The 27,357-nt window shown below is 45.6% G+C and overlaps 1 protein-coding gene across 3 annotated transcripts in view; it reads right to left on the bottom strand.

The window, feature by feature from the left end:
* MMP17 (matrix metallopeptidase 17) overlaps positions 1-27,357 on the bottom strand; it is a 53,572-nt gene that overhangs the window by 13,734 nt on the left and 12,481 nt on the right. The window contains exons 2-4 of one of the 3 annotated variants that reach the window (XM_054645804.2): positions 8,385-8,533; positions 5,470-5,602; positions 3,687-3,813 (exon numbers count right to left, since the gene is read on the bottom strand). In XM_054645804.2, coding sequence (XP_054501779.1) covers positions 3,687-3,813; positions 5,470-5,509 — 167 coding nt within the window. In that variant the 5' untranslated portion in view covers positions 5,510-5,602; positions 8,385-8,533. The remainder of the gene's footprint in view (positions 1-3,686; positions 3,814-5,469; positions 5,603-8,384; positions 8,534-27,357) is intronic. The other 2 variants (XM_077187619.1, XM_077187620.1) reach the window with 2 other exon arrangements.

Consider the following 27,357-nt stretch of genomic DNA (forward strand, 5'->3'; position numbering starts at 1 on the left):
GAGCATCAGCCACAATACTGGAACTGGCACCTGCCGAGCAGGATGTGGTGTTGAGGGACACAACTGGATACCAAGGAAAAATCTCCGCTCTGCGTTTAGTGCTCGGCCAGGCAGCAGCATTGCCATGCAGACAAATGAATGCTGACTCTCACACAGCGCTGCCAGTCCTTCATGTGTCCCCTGAGTCACCTCCTTTGCTTGACCCATCCCAAACAGACTTTGTATCTAGAATGGTTAATAAGTAGAGACTAGAGAGGACTGATCTGCCTCTGTTTGCCGTTGAGGAGCACCCACACCTATTTTGATTTCTGATTTCCTTATTTGTTTTGTCCTCCAAAAGACAAAAGTGGGAGAGTATCAGTGATGGATGAGAAATCAATAGCTTGTTAATGAAAGCACTCTTTCACTTTCCCAGCCCTGAAACCATGGACAAATAAAATAAATGCAGAGAACTACCAAACACAACAAGCTAAGGAGTGCTGGATAAACCCACACTGGTTTTTCTTGGAAGGGGAAGGAAGAGGGGAGAGTTGAAAAGGTAGATGCTTGCTGCCTTGGCAAAGGTGCTTTTCCAGCTGCCCAGAGCCATCCATGGCACAGCAGCCCTGATCCAGGAACACTGCTGGAACACTGCCATTGTCTGCAGGAGGAAAACAGCTGACGTTGGAACCCTCCATCAACCCTCTCCCAGCAGTTAGACTATCACCCAAAAATGTTCAGTTTTTTCATTCTCCTGCCCTTTATCACACACAGAACACCAGTCACCTCCAAGCCGCTGTGCCTCTACACACCTACCTGCTCTCTGCCTCAGCTACTCAGGGATTTTCCTATGGGGGTCCCAGTTGCCTGTGACAGGGACATTACAAAAACCTAAAGAAGCCTGACACTGACAGGTGACAGCCTGCCCCCCCTGGACACCTGTCAGCCCCAGACATGGGGGAAAAAGCAGTCTGGGCTTTGGATGGGAGGTCCCCATGGCAGGATGCCACTGACTAAAGGAAGAAAGCAGAAGGATCAGGACCGTTGTGGGGATGGGAGCACAGAACTGAGAGTTATGCCACCTTCCTCTTGACTGCCACCCCTCCACATCTGAGTAAATCCACATCTGGGCTCAGGCCATGGCACTCACAGCAATGGTGGGCACTGACTGACTGGTGTCACTGCTTCTCTGGCAGTGGGCTCTGCTCCCACTCCGGCAGTCCATGGCCTGAGCATCCGTGTCAAAGACTGCAGCTCTGATGAGATGGCACAAGGGAGTAGTCCTTAACTACAGACAGATGAAAGCCAGCTCAGTTCAGCACTGAAAGGAAAAAAGTGGGCAATTTTAAAAGATGAGCTTCCACGGCTCCCCTTTCCCCAGGGAGCTCGAAGCATGCGGAGACGGGGCATGGCCCTGCTACTGCACTTCCCAGGACTGCGGGGAAACAGCAAGCACTGGGAAGAAATGGAGATGTGCCAGCTATGAACTCCCCTTCTGTGGGGTGTAACCAGAAGTAATAAAGCAAAATCAACAAGTGAAAAACAAGGCTGCAAACATGAGGGGAAGCGGCTGTGGGCAGCTCTGGCGCTGATGCTGGCAGAGGGGATCCACAGCACACCACTCTCTCAGCAGCTGCCTCGGCACCTGGGGAGAGCGCAGGGAAAATAAAATAATAACAAAAACAATCCTGTGAAAAGAAAATGTATATGCTGTAATATCCTGGAAACTCTACATGGAGATGAGGCACAGAAAACCATCTATTTCTGATGCAGTAATTGGGTGCTACAAGACTGTACTGTGACATGTGCAGGATGCAACCTGTATAGTTTTGTTCCTTGGGCCCTCCAGTCCCACAGGCTGGTTGTACTCAAAGGTAAAAAGAAGAAATCTGAATGACCTGTATACCTATACAATTCTGTTTGCCCAAAACTGCCTTCTCAATCAGTGCATGTGCCTGTTTTGAGGCCCTCCTTTCCTACAGCTCTGCTTGCCTGTTTATTTCAGCCTTGCAATTGTTCAGGTTTTTCTTCAACTTTTAAATTCATGTCTGAGTAGCATTTAGTTGTGTTTTCCCCTTTTAAAATCTTCAAACAATGTGTAAAAGGTAAGCGAGTAAAACTTTTATGTCTCTATTGGCCGACTTTCAGGCAGTTTCCAAAAAGCCAGTTTAGTCTCAAATGTTGGATATAAATACTACATTGGAGTTTCTGTAATGCTGCAGTGTTCTGCTGGCTACAACCTACCATTGTAAAATACAGCCATTTCTTGGACAAAAGACAAGATTTTTGAAAGGATCAAAGAATAAAAAGCAGAAATTACATTGTCAGGAGATGGATTTTTTTATGCCTTACATATAATATTGTCTCAGACCTCAACACCTTTTTATGGCAATCCTTGCTGCAGCATCAGTTTCCAAGGGGGTAGGAGGCAGGGAATATCCCAGGGCTGCATCCACCAGAACAGCCAGACCACATTTCACCTCCACATTTCTCTCCAGCCTGGAACTGGGGATACTGTGTCAGCACATCCAAAGTCCTGATGGCACCTGCAGTGCCAATTCCCTGACTGTGCTGCCCAGCCACGGGATGTCATTCAGGTTTGTCAGGAGCTGCTGGGGTCAGGCTGTGCACAAGCCGTGCCCTTGCACTGGCTCTGGCAGCTCCCAGAACACCAGGGCAGGTTTTCTTTTTACCCCCAAAGGATTTTCTCCTTTCTGAAATGTGAAGTTCTTCCTCTTTCCCCATAAAGTCAGGCCTGGGCAACAGGGAGACAGGTTGAGTTTTTATAACATGGGTCACTTCACGACATGAAGCCATCTATGAACCAAAGTTGTTTCTTACTGAAGCTGAATTATGTTTATCTTCTCTCAAAATTAAGTCTCAAAGGAATCTGCTTGAACAGAGACCAAATCTCTGCTAAGTTTCAACATGTGTTGACAGCAACAGCCAAGTTGAGATTTGTTACTGCAGTGGGAACAGGACTCTCTCTAGAGGCTATGCCAGGATCAAAGAAAAACTTATTATTGATAAGGAGAACTTTTCATAAGATCCACATGTGTTTTCAGAACGGTACAAGCACCTCATGCTGCACACTGTTCTTAGAGGAAAGATCACTGCAGCACACGGTATTTGAGGGAGGAAAAATGAGTCCCAAAAAGCACAAATCTTAGTGGGACAGGGATCAGTTTGCTTGCCAACCCTGACCTGCAGCATATTTCTGAAAGCTGGACCTGAACTTCTGCGTGTCACAGGTGCAGAGGGATCCTGACACTGAGGGAAAAATATTCGTCTGTGGCAAGGATTAGGAGAAAAAAGAGTGACTTTATTATCCAGAAAATTGTCCTTCCCTTGGACTTGGGTGGGGCAAGAGAAGAAGCTCCAGGCTTGGCAGCTGCCTGAGAAAGCACAGAACTAATGAACTCAAGAAAAAAGATGCTCTAACAACAATTGCAACCCAGCAAAAAGCTCCCAGCTAATTCACCAGCCAAATCTGTATCCTTCTCGGGCACTGCCAAGTGGGTCCAAGAAGTTCACTGCTGAGACTGTCAGGAGAAGAATTAAAGTAAGTAGTCTATGGGGTCCTGGGAGGCCATTGGGACACGTTTTAACCATCACCCTAAAACTCATCTCAAAGCCGTATTTAACAAAGGTGATGGTGGAATTGGTCTTTTGCTGCAAGATTTCAGCAAGGATAGATGAATTCCTACCTCCAGGACAAGTTCCTTTTGCTCCACTTGGTGACAGCCTGGGCAAATCGCTTCCTCCTGGTCTCTTCAATGGTGAGGTCGGGCAGAGAACAGCGAGGGGTCTTCATCAGCTCCAGGGTGGCTTCATCTAGGGTTAGAGAAAAAACAAGAAATCATGGGAATGGTGGGTTAAGAAATCCCAGGGGGACAAAGAGATATGAAATGAAGTGCTAAGAATGAACCAGAAGAGCAAAAGTGAATACTCAGGAGCCCACTGGGACATGGCACCAGCCCCAGCATGTTGTGGTGACACCCACAGAACACTGAGCCCCCTATGTCTCACTGCTGCTCCCACCACTGGACAGCAATTCCTGCTGGAAGCCCACCTGTGGCCAGCTTTGATCATGCTTTTAAACATATTTTTTCAAATATTCTCTCTTGTTCTCTCTTGATGAATTTCCAAGGAGAGACAATCACATATAAATAAACTCCATCTCTGTTCAGCTAGGAGCTTATTTGAAGAATGTCCAGGTTCTTTTTTATTAATTTTTTTTAATGAATGAAAGCGTGAAGTGTCTATTCTCACCAGCTGAAATGCAAAAAAGTTGTTTCATTCACTCATTTCCCTGCTGACTTTACCTCTTAAACTCTGTTTTCATGAACAAACCCACAACTATGACCTGTGCAGGGCAGCCATCCCTCCCACCCCCAGACTGTTTCAAACACCCTCTCTGAAAATGCAATTTGAATGGCCACTCCTGTTCCAGGGTCTCCTGCAGCTTGTGATGCAGTGGAAGAGAAATTATTGCACGTGCTCAGTTAAGACCAGAGAAAGGAAGTCCTCATGTTGGGATGCAGCTGTGCCTTCAGGAGACCAGCAGAGGGATGCTGGGATGTTGGGATGGATAGAGACTCGCCTGCTAATTGGCTGCTACTCCTTAATTATGTCCCGAGCAGTAGAAGCATGCTGGCCCCATGGTGGGAGGATCACAGAGGGGAGGAGAGCAGAGAGGTGCCCTTCTGCAGGCCGGGATAATGCTGGCTTTCTCCTTCCCTCAATGAAGGCTTTGAGAGGAATGACCCCAGCCACGCTAGTGAACTCGTGCTGCTTCAGCCTCCCCTTGGACTTCTCCTTCCCAGGCAGATGCGGCTGCCCCACAGATGCCACTGCCTGCCTCTGCCGGCCAATGGAGCTGCTGGAGCAGGTGATGGGCTCCCAGCTGGCTGGGCATGACTGAGGAGTACCTGGAGCTGCTGTGGCTCAGTGAGATCCCAGGAGAGCCCCAAAGAGCCTCCTGCAAACAAAGTTGAGGTGATGCAACATCATGCCTCTCCCTTCCCTGTCTGTGCCCCAGCAGCAAGGAACCCAAAATATCTTCGCATACAAATTGGGGGGCTTAATCAGGATTTTTGTTCAATTCAATTTGATGCTGCAAGTAAAGCTCTGAACAGGACAACTTTCTCCCTTTTTTCCCTTTGTCTTTTTAAATTTTTTTGGTTTTTTTTTTTTTTTTTTTAACACACCAAGAGCTATTTTAATCACACTGAGAACCCCAAGGGTCTGTGGGTCTGTTGAAATAATTGCTTGCCTCAGGTTCTTGAAAACACAAGGCAACAGAACACCTGAGCCATGTAATTACTCTTATAGCTCCAAACTGGGCCATATGCTCCACCCACGGTGGAGCTTTTCCTGCTGCTGCTCCAGAACACAGGAGAGGGAGAGTCCCTTCTCCCTCATGGACCTGCAAGAAGCCATCCCTGTCTCGCTCTGCACCAAGGAGAGGAGGGGTCATGAGCCACTGACCTAGGACTCCTGTGGCCTCAAGCCCCCCGAACCTCTGCATGGCAGTGATGGCCTTGGTGAGCTCCTCCTGCGTCTGCAGCTGCCCCGTGACAGGGTCCGGAGGAGGCAGATACCCAAATTTTGTCAGCCAGTCCTGTGAAACAAGGCGAAGGGGAAATGAGAAAAGGAAAGGAAGGAAATACAGGGAATGATGATCTGAAGGTCCTCTCCCTCCACTCCACCCTGATAGTTTGAGGGCCTTAGCTTAATGGTTGGACTTGATGATCTCAAGGGTCTTTTCCAACTTAAATGATTCTGTGGGGGTGGATTCTTTTACCTTGCTTGGCCCATCCCCCTGGGGAGAGCATCTCACAATGCTCTTTACATTATGCTCTTTACATTATGAGTCTTTACAAGACTCATAATTTTATCAGTCATGCAGTGAGACTCAATGGTCCGTTAGTGGAAGAGATAAAGAAAACTGCCCCACCTGGTTTTAACAGGCAGCCTAATTAAGAGAAGATAAGTGCCCTACCTCTTAACAGATAACGACAGAATACACACCCCCAGCCACATCTTGCATTTGCAACAGAAGACGCTTGACTTTCACACCAGGATTTTGTTTGGAAATAAACTTAGCCATGAAGTCTCCAAGCCCACTTTGTGCCACACAGTTCTCTGAGACCTGAGGCAGATTACCTCAGCATTGACACAAAACAGCCCTTCTCTCCAGCATTTCCACACTCCCTGGTTTAATCATCTTCCTGCCAGCTGACCTAAAGTATTTACAGACAGGTGTGGGTCTCTCAACCACCAGAAAGCAGCAGGGACCTGTGGAACCCCTGGACGTCCCTCTTTCCCAAAGCCTAGGCAAGCACAGCCATGTGCCAGTGATCCCCTTGCCACAGGCCTCTCATTAAACCCAAACCCACTGTTCAGTCAGAATTTGTCTCTCAAAGGACAATATATCTTTATGAAGATTTTTCTCTTTCTCTCTTCAGGCTAAAATTGATGAGAAAAAATGCTATAAATCTCCTTCTTATAACTGCTTTTTAAAGTGAAATACCTTTCTAAATCCTTTCTTACCTTTCTAAATCCTTTCTTACCTTCCTTCTCTCTCCTTCCCTTCCCTTGGCAGAAGAATGAGCAAGGAATAGTAAAACTGCACACAGGGGATGCCATAAACACCTGCTCTCTATTTTCTTTATCTGTATCAAACATTGATCTGTTGAGCCTCTTGTAGACTGATATTGATCCAGACTTCCACTGCAGCCAATACATCACAAATTGATGGTAGCCAGATTAGGGCCAGAAGCCAGTAGCTACTTATCGCTACATTCTGAGCATCTCAGTTTGGTGTCACCTGCAGCTGCCGCCCTAAATGCCACAGAACCCCCAGCCCCTCTCTGCAAAGTCCAGTTAAACAGATTCACACTTACTGAGCTTTGTGAGTGATCTCCTCAGGCTTGGTGTGACTCTCCATTGGGGAGCAGGGCCTGCTGTGCTGGTTTTCTCACTAGCATTTAACTTCCCTCCCAATCCTCCTTCACAGTTGCCTTAATTCAGTGGGATACTGTGCTCAGGAAACAGCTTATCTGGCCACTTCTTGTTGATTAATGCAACTCCATTAGCCACCACCTTGCTGGGAATGCGTAAGCATCATCACAGCCGCTCCCTGCCATCGGGCTGATGGCCAGGCGCAGTGCCGTCCCCTCTGCTCCCTTGCTACTATTTTTCCCTTTGCATAGCCAAGCCATTTGTGACAGAAATTAGAGATACAATTAATCTTTGATTCTTTGTGAGAAATTGGCTGTGACATGGAGGTCGGCAGCTGGCCCATCAATTGCTGAGGATGGTGGAGTTTAATTTGGTTTGTTCCCTGGCCATGGAGACAGTGTCATTTATCCTCTAATGACAGTGGAGACACTGCCACACCAGAGACAGGCGCAACTCTACTGTCCTTGTGGGCTCCTGGGGATGGAGGTGGCAGCAAAAGGCTGGGGAAAGCAACAGCAGAGGGATATCCAACAAAAGTTGTGCAGGTCTTCTTTCCTTCCTAACCCAAGGGATAGAGAAAGCACAAACACGAACCGACACCCCAAAGCAAACTGGGGGCTTTCTACACAAAAGTTGGAACGAGTGGTCAGAGATCACAAATCCTTCACCTGATCTACCTTGCAAGCACCGATTTCCCTTCATGTGATTTTTCATCTAGACCATCCAGTTTATCCTGCTTTACTCAGATCCTCCTTAGTTTTATAGACATCTGTGATCTTGCTCTTATTCAGCTCTTTTCCATGTAGGGGTTTTGACTGGTTTCCTCTGTCCTTGTAAGCAAAGCCGATTCATAAAATTGAACTTTAACATTTAACATTCTACTTTTGCTGTGGCAGAAAATTTCATGAGGGAGACTGAAGCTGGCTTGGAGATGAGAAAGAACAGCAGAAATTGTCTGCCTAATTATCTGTGTGCCCCATGAAAGCTTCTCAGATATTTTCTTGTCCTTAATAATGACAATGGCTAAATTTACATACTTCCATAAATAAGAATATGAAAACATTTTCCATTGAGATAACTTCAACACATCCCCTTCTTATTTCCTTCTTAATAAAAAAGCACTTTTTTTGCCAACTCTCGTTAGCTTAAAATGTTTAAATGAAATAGTGATTTCAGCTGAAAGCTAAAATTCTTTGAACATATTTCTTGCCTGAGCTGGCACTACAAAAATTTTTCCTTAAAAGTGTTCTGTGCTAAATGAATTGACCTACTCCCACGAGAAGATTCAGCTTCAATAACTATTTCAAAAGTAAAAAAAAATTGCTTCATCAAAAAAATGAGGAGCTTAACCCAATGTCTAACAATCTTCTGGCTCTGAGAGGAGCTGGGAAAAAGTGGGGCTGAGCTACATGACTCATGCCATGCCCCAGGGTAGGTACCTTGGTCTGAGGCTCACATGGTCCCAGCTCAATTTTTGTACGAATCACCACCAGCAAAGATGGTCTGGGAGCCAAGTCCAGAATGAATCTTCCGATCCAGCTCCACCACTGAGCAATACAGAATTAAAGGCTCCACACTGTGCTGGCTCCTGTCCAGGAAAAGGAAAAAAAAAAAAAAAAAAGAAAAAGGCAAAAAAAGGAAGAACTGCATGCTGAGGAGAAAGGTCCAAAACCACCCACCCATCTGCCCCTCCTCTCTGCCAGCTAAACACAGCTGTCAGCAAGAGCCCTGGTGCTACACAGCGCATAGCAACAGCAACACATTGCCTACAAACCACAGCTGGGATGTTTATGGACAAAACAATGTCCCTTCTGGGGGCTGGAGGGCCCCCTTGCCCCATTCCAGATTGTGGGACTTGCACCATGTCCTCAGCATTGGGAAAAGCCACTACAACTGTCTCAGGACAGTGGTACTTGGAAAAGTGAAAAAAATGAAAAAAAAAAAAAAATTTCCCATTTCCCCCTGGTTTCATTTTACCATCCTACCATGGCGGTATGCAATAAAAGATTTACTCAGTATTAAACCAACTGCTCCAGACGAGAGTCTGCCTTTGCAAAGGGACACTGTTAGCAATGCCACAGTGTCATTCCTTCGTGGAGCAGTTCCACATGTGTGTTTGGAGACAGATTACTCACTCGGCTGGCTAAAAATAAACTGTATTTTTTTTCTCATCTGGGTTCCCATCTGTAATGGGGAAAAGCCTGCTTCTTGAGCTAAAAAAAAATTTAACAGAATTCAAAACTACAAATATTTTCACTTTTATTTTTCCCATTTGGAGAAGCACAAAGTTAAGAAAAAATGGTAATGCAGTCCTCCCCTCTGCAAATAAGCTCTGCTTCAATTTTGGACTTTTTTTTCTCCTCCTAAAGCCACTTGAATGGAATACCAGGTAGCAGTCAGGGACTGGAGCTTCCAAGGGTCAAGTGATCACCCAGAGCAAAGCGTTAGCTCCCGCAGTAGTGAGGCCTCTGGTATTACTTACGCAGAGACGATTTTCAGATTAAAATGGCAATTTCATTTCTTTCATCTCTCCACTTCCTTTGTATCAATATCCTTTTGGTCTAGAACCTACTTACCTGCTCCATTTTAAAACAGACATAGATATTGCCCCTCTTTTATGGAAGATTTATGAGCTCTGCTTTTACAAATATTAATATTATATAAGATGATCTGCCACAGGCAAAGGAAAGACTTGATCAGCAAGTTTTCTTCCTGATGATTTCTTTTTAAGGGCGGTAGGTTGGCATTTACAAGAAGACAAACCAGTTCAGGATAACAAGGAGAGGATAAACAGGATAAACAGCAAAACAGAAATCAGGATAAGCAGGAAAAATATACTCAAGCTGGCTCCACAATTCTGCCTGCTCTTGTAGTATTAAAATGACCATCTATCTAAAGCTTAGCCCTAAACAATCAGGACATTTTTTTCTCTTGGAAAAAAACAGCCTTAATCCCGTAGAGGTTGTAACATTCCCTTTGCTCAGGGATGGAGATTGTTATCCTCAGTGTACCCAGCCTGTTGCCAAGCCGAGAGAAGAGCAGAGCTTTACCACAGTCCCTCACTCCTTGGCAGATTCATGAACCGGCCCCTGAGCTTTGCACCACTATCCCACACTGTCTCCATACCCATCCCATCAAAGCTGAACGAAGAAACTGGGGTAACTGGGGTTAAATTTAGAACACTGCTGGCAGGGGTACAAGCAGCTCCCTCAGTGCTCTGCCTGAAGGTGTTGGTAGCAATACCCACAGGCTCTTCTCCCTGGTCTGTGTCATGGCCACCAACATTTCTCTAGGCACCTCCTTGCAGCCAGTGACTAACACACCCCCAGAGACCATCTGGATGTGCAACATGCACTGAGAAGATCCCAGTATGTCACAATTTCCAAATCTTTGGGGCAGTCCAAGGCTTGAGCAGAAGCAAGTTTTCTTCCATTGAAAAGATCTCTTTTATTAATAGTCTTTGAAAAGCCTTACCAAACTGCACCTTTTTTTCATTAATCAAGTGACAAGTTGGTTTTATTCATTTTAAAAGGGTGTTGTTATGGCTGGGAGGTTAAACCCTTACACTGACCTGAACCTGGCCCTTGGCTTTCTGGCAGGGGCACCCCGCTCCCTACCAACTGTGCCCCATGCCCTGGGCTGCAGCAAGAGCACAAACCACCCCACCACTCTTCTCCACAGCTCATCTCCTGCCTTCAATGCTGGATAACCACAGAGAAACAGACCTTGTTTCAGTGGAGTTGCCCAGAGACAAGAGGACTTTTCCTGCCAGAAGTCCTGTTGTACCCTGCAACCATGCTTCACACGTGCAAGGGAAGAAAATCCAAACATACTAGTCAACAAAATTAATGACCCAGATTAGTAAAACAAAGCTACAACTCAAACATCTGGAACTAATTTTCAAATTACACTTTGCTTTATCTCTGCAGCTACCATTAAATAGGGTGGAAGCTTTTAAATAATAATAATAATAATAATAAAAAAATCCCAACACCACAAGCTAGATTAAAGGAAATTGCTTTGAGCTGTTTGAGGTTTTATTCCAAGTTATTAAAGGTTTACAGTATTACAATTTTTGCAGCCATTTTCCTGAGATCAAAAGAGCCCGGGAACAACACCCGTTAATTAGAGCAACACATATGGTCCTGCAATACTCAAAGGAGCATGTTCCTGCAATGGAACGGCCTCCGGCACCCACAGAGCCAGCACTTCCCTTCCAAACGTTGCCACACACCTCTCTAATCGCACGCACACAATCAGCTGATTAATTCATTAGGAGAAAAAAATTGCAGTCCTGGATTACAACCAGGATTTTGGCTGATACCACTGCTGAACTGCGGGACTAGTTTCATTAGCTGCCATCAGAGGAGCTGCTTGAATCCAAACAGCTCTCTTTAATTTGAGCAACCGTTGTGTACAGAATCCAGGGTGGAAGTTAATGCAGCTGCTAATAACTTCCTCTCCCTAACCCTCGCTTTAAATGTTCCATTAGTGGAACAGCCAGCAACTGGATGCTAACGTGGCTGCCTGTGGGTCCTGTCAGACATGGTCAGGTCTAGAATGTAACTTAATGCTCATTAGAACAGTTCTGCTCACGTTACCACTCTCCTGGGTGTTGGGGGGAGGATGTCCTTTGCCTGGCAAGGTGGGGAGAGAAGAGGGCTGTGGTGACTTGGAGACAAGCCTCATCCACCATGCAAGAGCTGTTACACAAGGTGCAAGCATCTCTTTGGTTGGATGCATACCCAGAGCCTTCCAAGAAACACAGACTTAATCAGGAGATGTTGCAGAAGCAGAAGGAAATTCTCTGCAGACCACAGAAACAGCCTTATCAAACCTTTTGAAATGAAGATCAAAAAACCAATTCCTACCCATAGAAGGGGGACAGAGCAGTGCAGCACAACACAGTATTTACTACAGATGGCTTAGATTTCTTTTCAGAGTACCAACATATAAACAAGATACAGTTTATTCTGCATTTTCAACATAAATGTGTATTTTTCTTGGTGGAGATTTAATACACTAGGGCTTTAGGGAGTCCTTCAATCACTGAATGCCTTCCAGCACATCCTAAAAATTTCCACTTGAAGTCAATAAACAAAGCAAAAAAAAACCCCAAAAAACCACAAACATAAAACCCCAAAAACTGCATCTAACTGAAATCCCACATGAACATCAAAAAGCGGTTTCAACAGTAATAGTTTTCTGTTTCTACATCAGTCCTAGTTTTGCACTATGCTGCCTGTTGTGGTCAACATGTCAACATTGAGTTATCTAGAAAGGAAAAGAAGAAGTATAATGGTGTATAATGGTCTCTTGAACTGTGATGGGAAGTTAGGCAAGCGACCGAATTAGCATCCTTTTATCTTGCTACAGAAATAGCTCTAAATCACATAACTCATGGCTGGTTTATGAAAATAGCCCTGCTACATTGAGTAGGTACGGTTGGAGGCTGCTGGTGGCAGGCACAGAAGGCTCTTACCTGGCAATGCCATGTCTTGGTGACAGATGCCTATGGTCAGATCCTGTGCTGAACAGCAACCTTGGGACCTCGGCTTTCCCCAAGTACCCTCAGCACTACTCACCACAAAGGAAAATGTAGTGGAAAATAAAACCACAATGAGTTCTAGTCCTCTGGTGGGCACAGAGGCCAGTAACATCACTGGAGGGGAGCTAAACAACCCCTGTGCTCCATTCTATTGAGAAGCACAATAAGTAACTACCACTGCAACATATGGCTCATAAATACTGGCATCAGTTTGGATGTGCTTTCAAACCCACATTAGATTATGTGTGTGGCTGGTACCCAGGTTGCATCCTTCAATGTGGTAGTTGTTGGATTAATTCACAGACTTGCTCCACCTCCATTTACACAGGATGAACCATGAGTATGGTCTTGATTGACAAATCCAGTGGCTAAGCAGAGTAGAGGAAAACTCAACTCCAGTGTTAAGAGATGGAGCAACAGGAATCCACAAGACCTGTTAGTCGCCACTCTTGAAGCGGCTGCAGATGATGATCTGTGATGTTCACAGCTCACACAAACTCCAGGACAGGCAGTTCTGGATGCTGGCTCCTTCTGTGCTGGAAACCAGCAGCCAGCATGTGCACAGATCTGGGAAATCTTTTTCCCTGGCAACTCCCCTTCTATACCAGCATCACCCACTGTTGTGCTCTGAGCAGGTATGACTAACCTCAGATCTGCTGTGACAGGGCTATGTTAAATGTTACCAGATCCAGTTCTGACAGCATTTTGTAAGCCCAGAATTCCTCTCCGCATGTGCCCAGCTGCAATCCACACGCAGCCAGGGAAGAGGTTTCCCTGCCTGACACCGCACAATAAATCACAGTGAGTGACTGCCTCATCCATGAAATCACATCCTCTCTGTATTACAAAAAGGGAAAGCCAAAACTTTGTGAATTCGGGGTTTTCTGGGCACAGGACAGGACTGCCCGTGGTTTCCTGGAGAATTTTGTGCAAGGGTCATCAGAGTCCAAAGCTGCCTGGGAGCTGCTGTGAGCAGAGCCAGCTGGACAGTGCTCCTCAGGAAACATCTGCTGAAGAGGGGCTGAGAGAACAGAATGTGCCTTGACCTTCCTCTCCCCATGCTTCTCCACCCTGTCTCATCCATACACTGGGGAGAGCAGCTGCTGTGGCCCATGTCCAAGGGAATCCCAGAATCAGGAGGCTCCCTGAATCCTCTCCATCACTGGAGTGGGGACACCTGCCCTGCACATAGTGGGGAGGCTCTGTCAGCACACCGATGTTTGGATTTTTACTTAAAATCTCAAAGCCTCCCAAGTATCTGACACAGGGCTATTGACATCACCCAAAAAGACTGTGCAGAGAAGTTCTGAACACTCCTATCTTCCTGTTGGATTGAGACCAAGATGAACAAGAGGATGATGCATTCTTTTAAAAGAAGTACAAATTGCGCTTTACCAAAATGAGAATACACATGGAGGTTCTCTTAAGGGATGACATGAGAGGTTCTGATTTTGCTTAGTGAGCCTGGCCATCTCACCAGACCTGAAGAGCACATGGCTCATGGTATGTAGGGAAAGTGAGTGTCACACAGAGAGCACAATGGAGTTAATCTATACTCTCTCCCAGTGTCACAGAGATGAGCTCCTACTCCTTCAGTTTCAGTCACTAAACAAAGCATATCTGGCAGCAAACTGAACAGACTGCTATACATCAAAACAAATCCTTGCTAACTCCACTTAGCAGATCCTTTGTTAGGACAGTGTCTTCTCCAGAAGAGACTCCAGACCTGTCTCCCTGCAGTATGACCAGGAACACCAGAGTTTGCATTGGCCTGTTCGTCTCCTTGTTCGGAGCTCTCAGTCTCCATCCTAGCCTTTAGAGTTGCACTTCCAGCATGACTTAGCTTACTCCCCATTTACAGTAGCCAGCAACATTTTACCTCAACAAATCAGCTCAGCCACACATTTTTCTTCCTGTCATTAGTTCGTATATCAGTGCCTTCCTGCCTTCCTTTCTTGCCCTCATAGAACCACACTTCTCTTCAGCCAGCTAAGCTTTGTAGCCTAGCCCAAGCTAACTTCAGGACACAGTTTAAATTTGCTTGCAGCATGGCTCCTGTTCAGGAGGTTGTAGAAATTCTCCAGTCCTCTGCAAACAGGGAATTCAAATGCTGTTATCACCACACTTGGTGCTAGGACTGGTCACAGCAGGTACTGACCCTGTATTTACATCAGGCTTTTAAATCAGGACTTGGCAATGAAAATATTGTGATGTTAAGAAATCCATAAATCAGAAGCTGTGCTGGGGTGTGAAATAGAACATCCATTTGGGAGTGAATTAAGCTCTACTTATGTCTCCTGTCCCCAGATCTATGTGACTACAGGAACAACACATTTACTTTCTGGTCGGCTTTGTGGCTTTCCCCAGTCTCTTTAAAGCAGTGGTATTACAATGAGCTTTTCTTGTTGAAAGGTTCTTTCTATTAGCTGTACAAGTGTCTCAAACAATTATTGATGCTGCGGGCAACTGGTGAACAGAACAAAAAGGATCCTTCTGGCTTCACAAACAAAGCTATTTAACCAGAGGAAGCAATAATATCAAAATTCTCAGGTGAAAGTACCAGGAACTCTGAAGAAAGTACTTCAGGAGCAGCCCACAGGCTGCATGACCTGGAAGAAATTACCCACAGATAGAAAAAGGAGCCCTGCATCACTACAATGTGTTGGACAATTTTCAAAATGTGACAAAAAGAAAAAAAAAAAAAAAAAAGAATCTTTAATTATTAAAACAAACTAACTGAAATTAGTAATTTAACCCATTATGACCAGTCCAGAGCATTTTCCTAGCATCTGGCTACCAGGTAATTCTGCTTTCAGTGAGAACTGGTGTTGATCCATAACCCAGGACCAAAATTCAGGTTGTTTGCAGAAAACAACCAGAACAGAGCAGAGACCAAACAAATCCTAACATTACACTTCTACCCAGAAGGATTCATATTATACAGTGCCTGACTTTGACATATGAGCTGAAATACAGAACTTGCTTTTACTGGTACTTACCTCACCCCAAATGCTAATTTAAGGAATAATAAATCTGCCCATCTGTAAACAGTGTTATTTAATTAGGTATTAAAAGTCATGCTGAACTATGTAGCACCAGTCGTGTATGTACCAGACCACCATAGCTCGGCAAACAGCAACAGCCACTCCCACAAGAGAGTTAGAGCCAAGGACACAGGTGCCAGCCCCTCTCCTCACCAAAGACCTGGGAATCCCTCCAGTCATGGAAGTCTCTGTTTTGGCAGCCAGGTAAAAGGATCCCATGTGACTGCCCCAGCACTGCTGGTCTGCCAAACCTTTCCCTGGCTTGGTTTGACTTTTGCATCATAACCCCTACAGCACAAACAGTAAAGGAAGATGAATGTTTTTATCTTGCTGAACCCTTGCTAAAAGTACATTTCCCCTCTGTGAGGGCTGTATGTGTTGGTGGTAATGGCAGGATGAGGCAGATGGCCGTAGTTATGGCTAGCCACTACTCGTGCTTGGAAGATTTATGCAAAAATTCATCTTCTGGTCCCTTCCCAAGATCCATTCCAGCAAGAACAATTCTAGACTATCTTTTGATACCAATCAAACTCATTAAATGGAGAGAACTCACATTCCTACATAAGCAGAATATGAAATGCAGAGAAACTCCTGGAAGAGAGCATCCTGCACAGCAGAGCAAAAATCCATCTGGTAAATTGGATATGCTTAATCACATCAGGTTTGTTTTGCCCTTTTTCTTTTCTTTAAAGGACCATATATTTTTACTTCTACAGCTTCATGACACAAGGTCTGTCAACATATTTGATTGAAAATGTCAAAGTGGCTATCTGTATCACGTCACAAGCAGACTCCTTCTCCTTGCGACACCAGGACAGCCCTTCATCAGGAGCAGAGACATGCCCTGGCATGTTGAGTGGGCCACTGCTCTCTTTGGCTGTATCTATCAAGTACCATTTATTAACTATATGGGAGCCAGCTGTCCAGACCTGCTGTCTCCTTTCCTAAATACCACAAGAACAATCTCATCTCCTACTAAACTGTGTTCAGAAATGCAATCAGCATCACCCTGCCTCTGCAGTCTATAGGAACTTCCAGTTGGACTACACAAACTGTCCACAATTTGCTGACATACCTATTCCAAAAGCTGGGAAAGACACAGCAGTGAGGACCCATGTGTGGCCATGGCTGCTGCACCCTGGGGCTCAAGGACTTGGAATGGTGATACTACAACAGAAAGACCAGCAAAATCTGCCAGAAAGGTTGAGGACAGCAGAATGTGCATGTCCTTGGAGTCACCAAGGCAAAGCATTGGGTTCTGCTGACTGCACAGCATAGGGTTTTACCTTGACCACCAATGACCTTGTTCAGAAATGCGGTAACTAGTTTCTTCCCCCTAAAAAGCAGGGTGAATCCTGTCCTTTTTCCTGCTTTGCTTGCAAGAGGAAAGATGCTGCTGTGCTCAAATGGCAACTAGCACAGGAGAGCCAAAAATATCACTACATGTTACTCCCCTCCTTACCACAGGAATGAGACAATTTGGTATTTCCACCTGGCAGCTCCAGCCCTGCATTTCAGAGGATGTTTTGGGGTACATCCAGCAATGGTACCACAGAGGGCTTTCAAACAGCATTAAGGGGGTTAGATAATGAGACCTCTCTAGCTGTGATAATCAATTATCTTTATTTTGTTAAGTGTTTGTTATTCTGGATTTTTTTTTTCCTACATGCCACCACCACTGGACCTTATCCTTTATTTTCTTCCATAGCAAGGGCACAGGCATCTTGGTGCGAGCAGATCTCCTGATGCTGCGGTGCAATCAACCCACTTTGGCAGACAGCTGTCTCCAAGCAGGGCCACAACAGCAGCCACCAAGGTAGGACACAATCTCTTTCTCAAAGGGATGCAACTTTCAAAGCTTAATTAGAACAAGTTCAGTGATCAAGCCATTAAACCAAGTTAACCTTGTTCTTGGTGAAATAACCAATGAAATCAAAACATACACCCCAGAGTCAATGCAAATTTAGGTTTTCACGTTGATTGCCCATCACATATTTGTCATTACTAATCTAGCAGCACAAAAATGCACATTCTTCTAGCAACAGGATAAATAATATGCCTCAATGAACAATAGTATCACTGGCTCTGAGACTGCTGTCTCACAGAGTACACAGATCCTGTCCTTCCTCCAGCAAGATCTTACCATGTCAGGAACAGAAATGGCAAAAAGGAAACAGTGAGGAGAAGGGATGGGCTGGAGTCACAGTGTGGGGAGCATGTTTCCCCACCTCCTGGTCAGATGTCCCAACCACCAAACCCCAACTCCTCTCAGCAGTCATTCACAGCAGCACTTCATGTTATGCATTATTATCTGTCCTTTTTCCTGGTTAAAGCCACCAGTTAAAACAAAACAAAACAAATGTTTAAGTTTGTGGGTTTTTTTTTAAAATCTGGCTTAAAAAAAAAAATTAGCATTATTTCTCATCTCTTGGGCAGCATTTGCAAAAGACAGGCCATGTGAATCTTTTCCAGCTCATAGGCTCAGGGCTTTATTAAGAAGCAAGTACAGACTTTTTAAAATAACTAAGGTAATTTTACGACCATCAGGAATATTTCAAGCTATACAGAGCCACATAACGGCATGGAGAGAGAAGAAAAAAATCAAATCAGTTAATATATATCAGGCTTTAATTACTGACTGACAACAGCCAAGAAGAAATTCAGAAGCAGCACTTCATATGTGGTTATCGGCAGAGCTGTCCCAGAAAGCACATCCACCCTTCATAGGACGGTCTCAGAGTTGGAGCAGCAGGACCTGTGCTCCCACCAATATTCTAGGAGTTAGTGTCCTTCCCTGGCAACTGTCCTCTCAACCACCACCCCAGACACAGGTGTCTAGTTGTACACTGGATAGAAGGACATGCTTGTTTCTCCAAACTGCCCAAATAAAGAGGGAAAGTCACCAGTGTGGAACTTATACCACAGCTCCAGAAGGAAACAGGGAGAAAACATGATGTGAAAACACACAGGATGCAGTTTCTTTGCAACCAACTCAGGAAAAAAAGATAATAGAATGGAGAGCCTAAAGAACAAAACGTGAGCCCAAATCTATCAGACAAACTGGAGGAGGAGCACTGCACTGAGAGGTGATGGAGCCAGAGGGATAGAGCCAAGCCCTTCTCCCTACTCATCCCTGCAGAGAGGGAGCTGAAGATCAAGTCCTTGTCATGGTAAGAAGGAAAAAGGCTAGAAGATTGTATTTTTCTCTCGATCCCATGGCTATAAAGTGTCTTTCTCTGGAAGGCCAGCATTGAACACAATCCAGCACTTCCACTGCCGCAACCTTCACTTCATGGGCAGGGAGGTTCTGGGAGAAACAGGGCAGGTAAAGAAAGGGTGAAATCTCAGCTGCTCTGAGATCAGTGCAAAACTCCCACAGCTCAAAAGCAGTCAGGATTTCTCCTCCACATGTGACCACCCAGGTCTGAGGAGTCACTTTCCTTTTCCATTATCCCAGTCACACCCAGCTTCAACCATGGCCAGCTTGCACTGTGCAAGTCCAAACATGTTTGCAAAAGGCATCCTTTGATGTATGGCTGGATGAAGAGAGAGGAACAGAAGAAAATCTATTCAGATTGCTCTGACACAATTGAATCTGACTAAAAGCTACAACCACAAAGGCAGCAGCAGGCAGATGCCCATAGTAACCCCAGCAGGGCCCACTGTAATGGACTTTTTGTTTGCTCTACGTCTAAGTGAGCACATTGTATGCCATCATCTTGTACAACAAGAAGCATTAAAGCAGCTTCCCAGCTCTCAGGGCATGAACAACACATATGACAGCCTGGGGGGCCATGCAGTGGGGTGCTGGGGTGAGCAGGCACCACCAGATCACCCTCAAAGCCTGGCATGTGGAAAGGCAGCCTGCAAGGTGGGTTAGGAAGTGCAGGGAGAAGGCAGGAAGAAAGCATGCCTCACCCTCATAAAGACATCACAGACTACTTGGTAAGAGAAGGCAAGTGTCAGCCAAGAACAAAGAGACCTCAATACAGATCTGACTGAATAGAAAACTGCAGCAGTGACCTGCATTCCGGGGATTACTAAAGCCAAGACAGGTCCAAGAAGGAAATGGTGCTGGGATAAGCCTCATCCCCATGGATGCTACCAAGGCTGTGTAAGCCCACCACCTCCTGCTGTCCTCCAGCACCCCAAACCTTCAGCAGGCAGGGGCAGGCATATTGCAAGAGCCTGGGGTCTTCCCATGGTGTGCTGTGCCACCCAGGATGTTTTTCTTGCACAAGCTACTCAGCTGCAACTGAACTGGTGCAGTTATCCCCCCACCAGCAACAGCCCACGTGCAGCATTCACATCCCACTTGGCTAGCCAAGCGCTCCAGGGCGATGCTGCCCACAAAGCCACAACAATTCCCCCTGAGGATCAGATATCAGATACTGTCACATAGGCATGTGGCTTCTTGCTCCCTTGCCTTTGCACACACCACACCCATCCTCTCACCTGTGCCCAGAACACTAGAGATGACCCCTGCCAACTTGAGCATCCCAAGCAAAGCATTTCCAACAATAAATCCTCCACTATAGCAAACTGAAACTATTAGGGGAAAACAAGCAAAGTCTTCAGACAAGAAAAGTTCAAACAACTTTAGGCAGGATAAATTCAAGACATATGTGATCTGAACAGCAAGGAAAATAATTTAAGTGTGTGGCTTCAGCCTCCTTTTGCTGCTGGAGCATCCACTCGCTCGCCGCACACAGCCCCAGCAAACAGGACTGAGCACCTTCTTGGCCAATGCAGGCAAGATCTGGGCATGCATCAGCCATCACAACACCAGGGACCTGAGGATAGCAGAGGTAAAGCCAAAAATTCCTCACTACTTGGGCAGGTGAAGCTGCAGGGAATGAGGCAGTGCGTAAACGAGGAGCATCCAGGGACAGGAGCCCTCCTGAGAGCCCCAGTGAGTAAGTGCATTTTAATGTTACGTAGGGGTGAACTTTACACATCTTGTAAGGGAAGGTTAAAGCTTAAATTATTCTCTGTGAACGCGAAGGTTCACAAGTCTTTTATGTATCTTAAGTACTGGAAGCTGGATGCACAGCCCTGCATAGGGTCTGGCACTGACAGGACTTTGGGTTTCGAGGGAAAATAGAAAGTTTGCAGGCAATTATATTTCTTTGTATTTGCACACTTAACCACAGTGCTGGCTCCAGCTGGGACCAGCTAGAGAAGTGGTGAAACCACATTTTTTTAATTAAAAAGCTGGCTGACTATGCTGTTATTCAAGCTCATTTTGTGGCTTTTCTGGCCATGAGTCTCCAAGGCACCCAGGGCAAATCAAAGTAGCATTCTCAGGCACTGCCCCTCCCTGTCCCCCTGGTTTGTTAGGAGGGACTGAGCAGGTCCAGTGGGGCCAGATGCTCCCCGGGGCTCTTTACACCTGTGGGGCCGTGATCCCTCCCTCACCACTCACAGAAAACCTGCCCCACAGGAGCAGGAAATTGCTTTTTCCATTACAGGTACAGGATGCTCCAGGGTAGTGTTTTGGGAGGTTTTTGGTCCAGCCTCTTCCAACAGCCACTGCCCATCAACTACCCATGCCTGCAGGGAGAGCACCCTATCCTAAGAAAATTACTCCCAGTCTAGCCTCCTGCAGTTCAGTGTCTGAGCTTTACATTATGCCAAGAAATAGACAAGGAGAAAAGATTTACTGCTTCTCATAAGGGGATGTTTGAACTGCTTAGTGTACCCTCAGAAGGCTCTGAGCATCTTGACACCTGAAACAGGAACACACTAGCAAAGTGAAATGACAAAAACAGCTTCTTGACCAAACTGTAGACTCTTTCTGCCTTGCCATATGATGTCCCACTCTCCAAGCCCAGAAACTGGGGAAAAGGGGCAAGATGGGATGGGACCACTGTCCCCAAGGGATCAGCCAGGCCCTACTCAGGGCAGCTCTGCAGCATCCTTAGCAACAGCAGGAGCCAAACTCAGAAAGAGGGAAGATTCAGGGGCTGATTACTCAGCCTAATAAGTTAGCTGAGTTGCTGAAGCAGCTACATAAAGAAGATAGTTAGGTAAAATTTTAATTATGCATATAATGGTTTTATATTTTTGTTACCTTATTTCATTATTGAAAACATTTTCTCACATATACATTTTTATTCTCAAATCCAGTCACCAACAGAAAAGAATATAAATAATTTAATGCACAACAAGGCACCAATTCTTCTAAAAGCAGCAGTCCTGGAATGAGGCCACTCAAAACTCTCAGCATCTGATATTTTAATGTCATACCATCAGTACTGCACCCAGAGGGTAGCAATACACAGCTCCTCCAAGCTATACAGGCTCATTTAGAAGCTGCAGCTGAGGAGCTTGTGCAAGAAAAACACCTCTTGGTGATCATCAAAATAGAAGAGAAGTCTTTGGCACGCACCAATGCAAGGAGAGCCTACCACTGAGCTTGTAACACCAGCTTGTGAGCTTCACAGAGTGAAAGGAAAGAAACCTCCAGCTGCAGAGTCCTCTGCGCCCTGGAGACCCATAACCAGCTACAAAGATTGGGCTGGGCAGGAACATTCCCCTATCAAAGCCCTTTGGCACCACAACACCATATTTAGGATGGAGCAATTGTTACAGCACATCAAACGACACCAACAAAAGAAGTTCTCCAGTACTGAGAGCAGCTGTTTAGTACCCGCTAAATAAGCCTAGGAGAACTGAAACGAGACCCTCACCTCCAGCTGTTCTTGGAGGAAACACTGCTAGTCATCCTCACCCACAATCAGTGTTTGCTTAACAGACAAATTTTTCTAATTATGTTTGTCAGCTTTGCTAATTACACAAGATATGAAGCACAACACCTTAATTTTTCATGTATCTGCCTCCTTGTTTTTCCTTCCAATAGAATGAAATTAAAAACAAATTCATCCATACAGCCTCTACCCCAGTAGAAGTCAGATTTTCACCACAGGTATCCACACAGCTGGGCTTTTACATTTTACTTTCTCATTGCATTTATTCCTCCCAGTGAAGCTGTATTAAAAATGTATCAGTTAAAACAACACATACCTGGAGATTGAAGTCTGCGCTGTGTTTTCTTGCGTTCTTTTCCTCTCTCTTCGTCCTGCTACAGTGAGCATTTGTGTCTAAAGCCCAGTGAGGTCAATGGGAATAAGCAGGTGCTTAAGTTTTATGCATGTGACTAAATTAGCTGTTATCAAAGAGAGTGCATATTTTACTGATTGCAGAATCAAGCTACCAAATTGGATCAGCCCAATTACCATCACAAAGAACCTTTTTGCTTCTCCATCACTGAGACAAGACTTTCTTGAACTGATAATTTTTGCATTCCTCAGTGGAATGAGCCCCTGCTTCCACAAACCCTTCCCCTAGACCCCAGTGCTCTGTCTTGGGCTCAGGTAAGGGGCAGATGTAAAAGGAGTTGCTGAGACAGCTTTGTAGCACTGCAAATGGGAGGTAAGTGGATCCACCTGCTGTGGGTGGGATCACTCTGGATTTGCTGCTTTTCCATGTGTGTGGTGCAAGGAGCATGGGCAAGCCTTCTGCTCTAAAGTAAGATGGGAAATTGGGACACATTTCAAAGTACCATTGGGTTTTGCCAGGAATGCTAATGAAACCACATCTGGCATTAAAAAGAGTGCAGAAAACAGTCTAAACTGGTACTGCAACATGGTGACAAAACATTTGCTGTTAGTGGTGTCAAATGAGCTGCAGGCAAAACTTCATCTGAATGACCACCTGTATGATGAGTTTCCTCCAAATCCCTCCCACAGACAAATCAGAGCATGTGCTAATGTCGGTAAGGGGGAATGCTCTGGATCACCCTGGCACTGTCTGTGCCAGCCTGCTCCATGATGACCCAATTCTACATCCTGCAGGCAGGATCCTGCTCCAGGTGCTGTGGGCAGGCTCTGCCCTTACCTGCTGAAAACTTCCTGCCCCCCAAAAGACAAAGGGCTGGCTGGTTTTGCCAAGGATATCCCAAATCACAGCCCCCCCTCTTTCCAGCCCCATTTATACACAACTAGGAGGCGTTGCTGCAGGGTTAATTCCTGGTTTTGGAATCCCCAGGATTTTCAGGCAAAAAGTCCCATGGCTGTGGCAGGCATTGCCCTCTGCTCCTCTCCCTGCTTTTATCTGGTGTGGGAGCAAACAGGAACAAACAGCCTCTGCAAAGGGACTTTATCTTTGCTGGCAGGAAACCGTGAAGGTTAGAAGGCAGCAAGGGAAATCTGTGCTGTCAAAATCAAAGCTGCAGTAATTAAACAGACGTTTCTTCTGTCCTGGGGAGGTGGTTGGCAGAGCCGTAGTTGTGAGCAGGGACTCTAGGGACTACTTGCATACAACAGGAAATCTCAACCCACTACACAGCACACCGTCTCACCCTCAGGGCTGTGGCTGGTGCCAGAAGCAGGGTCACCAGGCTGCTGAGCCTGTCCCACTCCTACATACCAGTGCTGTCTGAGGACCCTCACCCTGCTGTTCCAAGTTCATCTTCACCCTGCAACTCAAAACTCACCCTTTCTTTCTTCAAACCTAAGAAAATCTCCCAGAAAGAAGAAGTGGGGGAAGAAAAGGAGCAGCTTGTAGAGCACTTCTCAGTCTGATGTGCAAAAGCCAATTACCCAAAACAGAGGTGAATCAATGGAAAAGGCCCTTGGGTGTGAAGGAAGGCAGCAGCTGGCCTTTTCCACAGCCTGGATCAATGCTGCTGTGCACTAGCATCTGCTCGCCAGATTTCTATTTGTTCCAGTGATGGGTTGCCAAAGTGTTAATGTCAAATCATTCAAATTGCTCACAGAGTGAAAGATACTCAAGATTCAAAATTACACCTTGACCTAGTTGGGTCATTTTGCAGCAATTATCACCAACCTCTATGGTGGAAGATTGTAAGAGTTCAGAGGAGGAGAATAAAAAAGTCTCGTCCTTTCTTCACCTTGCATACAAATGAAAAACAAAAGTGATCTTCTTGCTCTTGACATAACCATGCTTTAAAGAGCTTCACAAACATCCATTTCCTCATTTGGGCTCACACAGAAGACATATTATCTCTTTTAAATAAGATTTCTCCTTGGCAGCACACACCCTGTTCTCTATCTGTAACACTTTAAGAAGCCAACAAGCGGTTATTTGCAAAACTGATGGTAGGAGATGGATATAAGCTATTATAATCCTCAGCAAAATCGGCCAATTTCATGAGGTTTGAATATACGGCCAAATTAATCAAGTCACACAGATTATGAAATGTGAAATACAGCCCCCTGAGCTCTCCACCCACATGGGAATGATTTGGAAAATGCCCAACCATATCAAGGAATAGCAAGGAGAGAAAATTGTTATTATTATTATAATTATATAATAATAATAATAATATAATAAAGCAAACAATTTGCAACACAATGGTTTCTCAAGCACTGATGCTCTCCCTATCAGAGCTTCTCTGTCTCATGAGTTCTGCTTCAACTTGGCTTTCTGTCATTGCCACACTCTGATCTTCCAGTAATGAAGCCCAAGGAAATTGGGAGTGATGTCTTTGGGCTCTGGACCCACTCACTTCTGCCTCTTTTGCAGTGGGGCTGGATCAAACCCTTTCTTACCAGATGTTTTGGCTACCTTCTGCCTTTCCCTCTTGCCTCTCACCCAGGTACTGGCACCACAGGTTCCACTCTCCAGGAAAGGTGGCCCTGTTCTGCTTGGAAACAATTTCACTCTTTACAGGAGAAATAAACACAGGAAAATGCATTTCCTTCAACATCAAAATTACGGATTCCTCTGACTTACTTGATCTTGTTTGTGAGGTCCTGTATTCAGTCATTTGGAGGCTGTATATTGCTTCATTTCCCCTTTTTTTTTTAATGGTTGAAATCTGTTTTAACAGAGAATGAGGAAAAATTATCCGTTCCCAGGCGAAACTGCCTGGAGCTGGCTGTGGCTTCCATCTTTTGCTAAAGATAGGGCATCACACACTGAATGTGCCTTCCAGTGTAGATCACTGGGTTGGATCAGGGACATCAGCAGAGCAAGGCCATGTTGTGCTGGTGCTACTGAGGAAGCTGCTCCCTGGATCTGGATGCATTGTTTTTGCGGGTGCAGACAGTAACCTCTCTCCTAGGGACACCTGCTCTCAGGTACCTGCACTCAGAGAGGATTTTCAACTGTGACAAATACAGCACACACAGAGCTGGATTGAGCATTTCCTTGCTCCAGGGACAGGCAGCATCTGCCAGGTGCCAGTGGCTGTGCAAATCCAGGGAAGGCTGGATGTGGCAGGAATGCAAACAGGCTGGGATAAGAAGACAAATGGTTCTGGGGGAAGTACAATGACCTCCCCAGCAGTGTCAGGAAACATTTCTCAAATGGAAGAAGTCATTAGCTGCTTCTATGCTCACCTATCGGGAACGTCACCAGCTGCTTCATGCAGACCTGACAGGGCTGCTTCTACTGGGGTCGAGGTCACCTCCCTGCTCTGGGTGGCAACAGCCATCTTTTCTCAACACAGGCTTAGCCACTGGTCCAGGCCCCCCTGACTCTCCCCTGGCCTAAGCTGATGGACAACAAATTGAGCCATGCCAGAAAAAAACTAACTGGATCCTGAAGTAACTCCCAGTGCTCATTCCTCTATAAAATCATAAGATTTTGCTAAAGGTGGAAGGCTACTGCAAAGTCTGTTGCAATGGGTGGGAAACCAAAGACCTGAGCAGGTAAAGAACTTTCTTAAACTCCATGAACAATCAATGCATGTGCATGGGTTTACACAAATACTTAAATATGCATTCACTCAATGCAATTTAATACTTTGCAAATAACACTCCATCTCATCTCAACCAGGGCACCGATTATTTTCCAATGCTGCCAGTAGCTCCCCAAGGTCCCAAATTAGCAGCTGCAGCATAGGGGGCATGGCTCAGCAGGGTGTTAGAGCTCACCCATGCTGCAGCCAAGCGCTCTCTTGAAAGGCTTTTGCCCTGCAATTGCCTTAGAATAAAGGAATTCAAATAAGTGCACTCATCACCTGGCAATGGAATGTTATCATCAAGGGTCTTTTTGGAGCAGTCAGGCACAGAAATGGCACAGATATCTGAATCTGTCAAAAAGGCTAGAGTGAGAAATGAAGGAGGCTAATCCAAACCTAAGTGTCACCAAGGGATGCTGAGACAAAAAATGAACTTATGCATTGGGCCACCCCACAAAGATGAGCTTTAAATTTAGCATGACTGAATCAAGATGCATTCAAGATAAGATAATCTTCTGCATTATTTCTTAATCATGAAGATGAGGTGGTACACCCAGGAAGGGCAGCCATGGTGGAGGTGAACTAGAGGTGTGCAGCAGCATCAGGCCACTGCTGCATCGTCTCCTTCAGTGGGCTCACCAGGAGACCCTGCATGAGTGAGAAGTGTCCTCCAGCCCTCACTCCACAAACTGTGGCCATTTTTGGTCTTCCCCTCTGCTCAGAGCTGTCCCTGCAGACAAGAGGACAGTGGCAGGGAAGCCCTGCAAGAGCCTCGCAGCCACAGCATGTCTGTGCATGCCATGCTGGGCACCCTCCTTCCCCCACCCCAGCGCAGGGCTGGCATATTACCAGGGAAATTAAGCAGGCAATTTCTAAAGCTGAGAGAAAAGCAGCAGCCACCTGGGCCCTAGTAGCCAGGTCACTTAATGACCAAAAGGAATTTTCTAGAGATGCCAGAGAAATGCAGCAGTGAATAAAAGAAACACTAACTGCTCCGATGTATTCAGAGATTGCCATAAGAGAGACGCTTTCAGGGAGCTCTGGATACTGGGTAATGCCCAGTCCTGTCTAATTAAAAAATGAAGCAGGAGATAGCTGGAGTAGTGGGA

This window comes from Agelaius phoeniceus, chromosome 18 (genome assembly GCF_051311805.1).
Source record: "Agelaius phoeniceus isolate bAgePho1 chromosome 18, bAgePho1.hap1, whole genome shotgun sequence".
NCBI lineage: Eukaryota > Metazoa > Chordata > Aves > Passeriformes > Icteridae > Agelaius > Agelaius phoeniceus.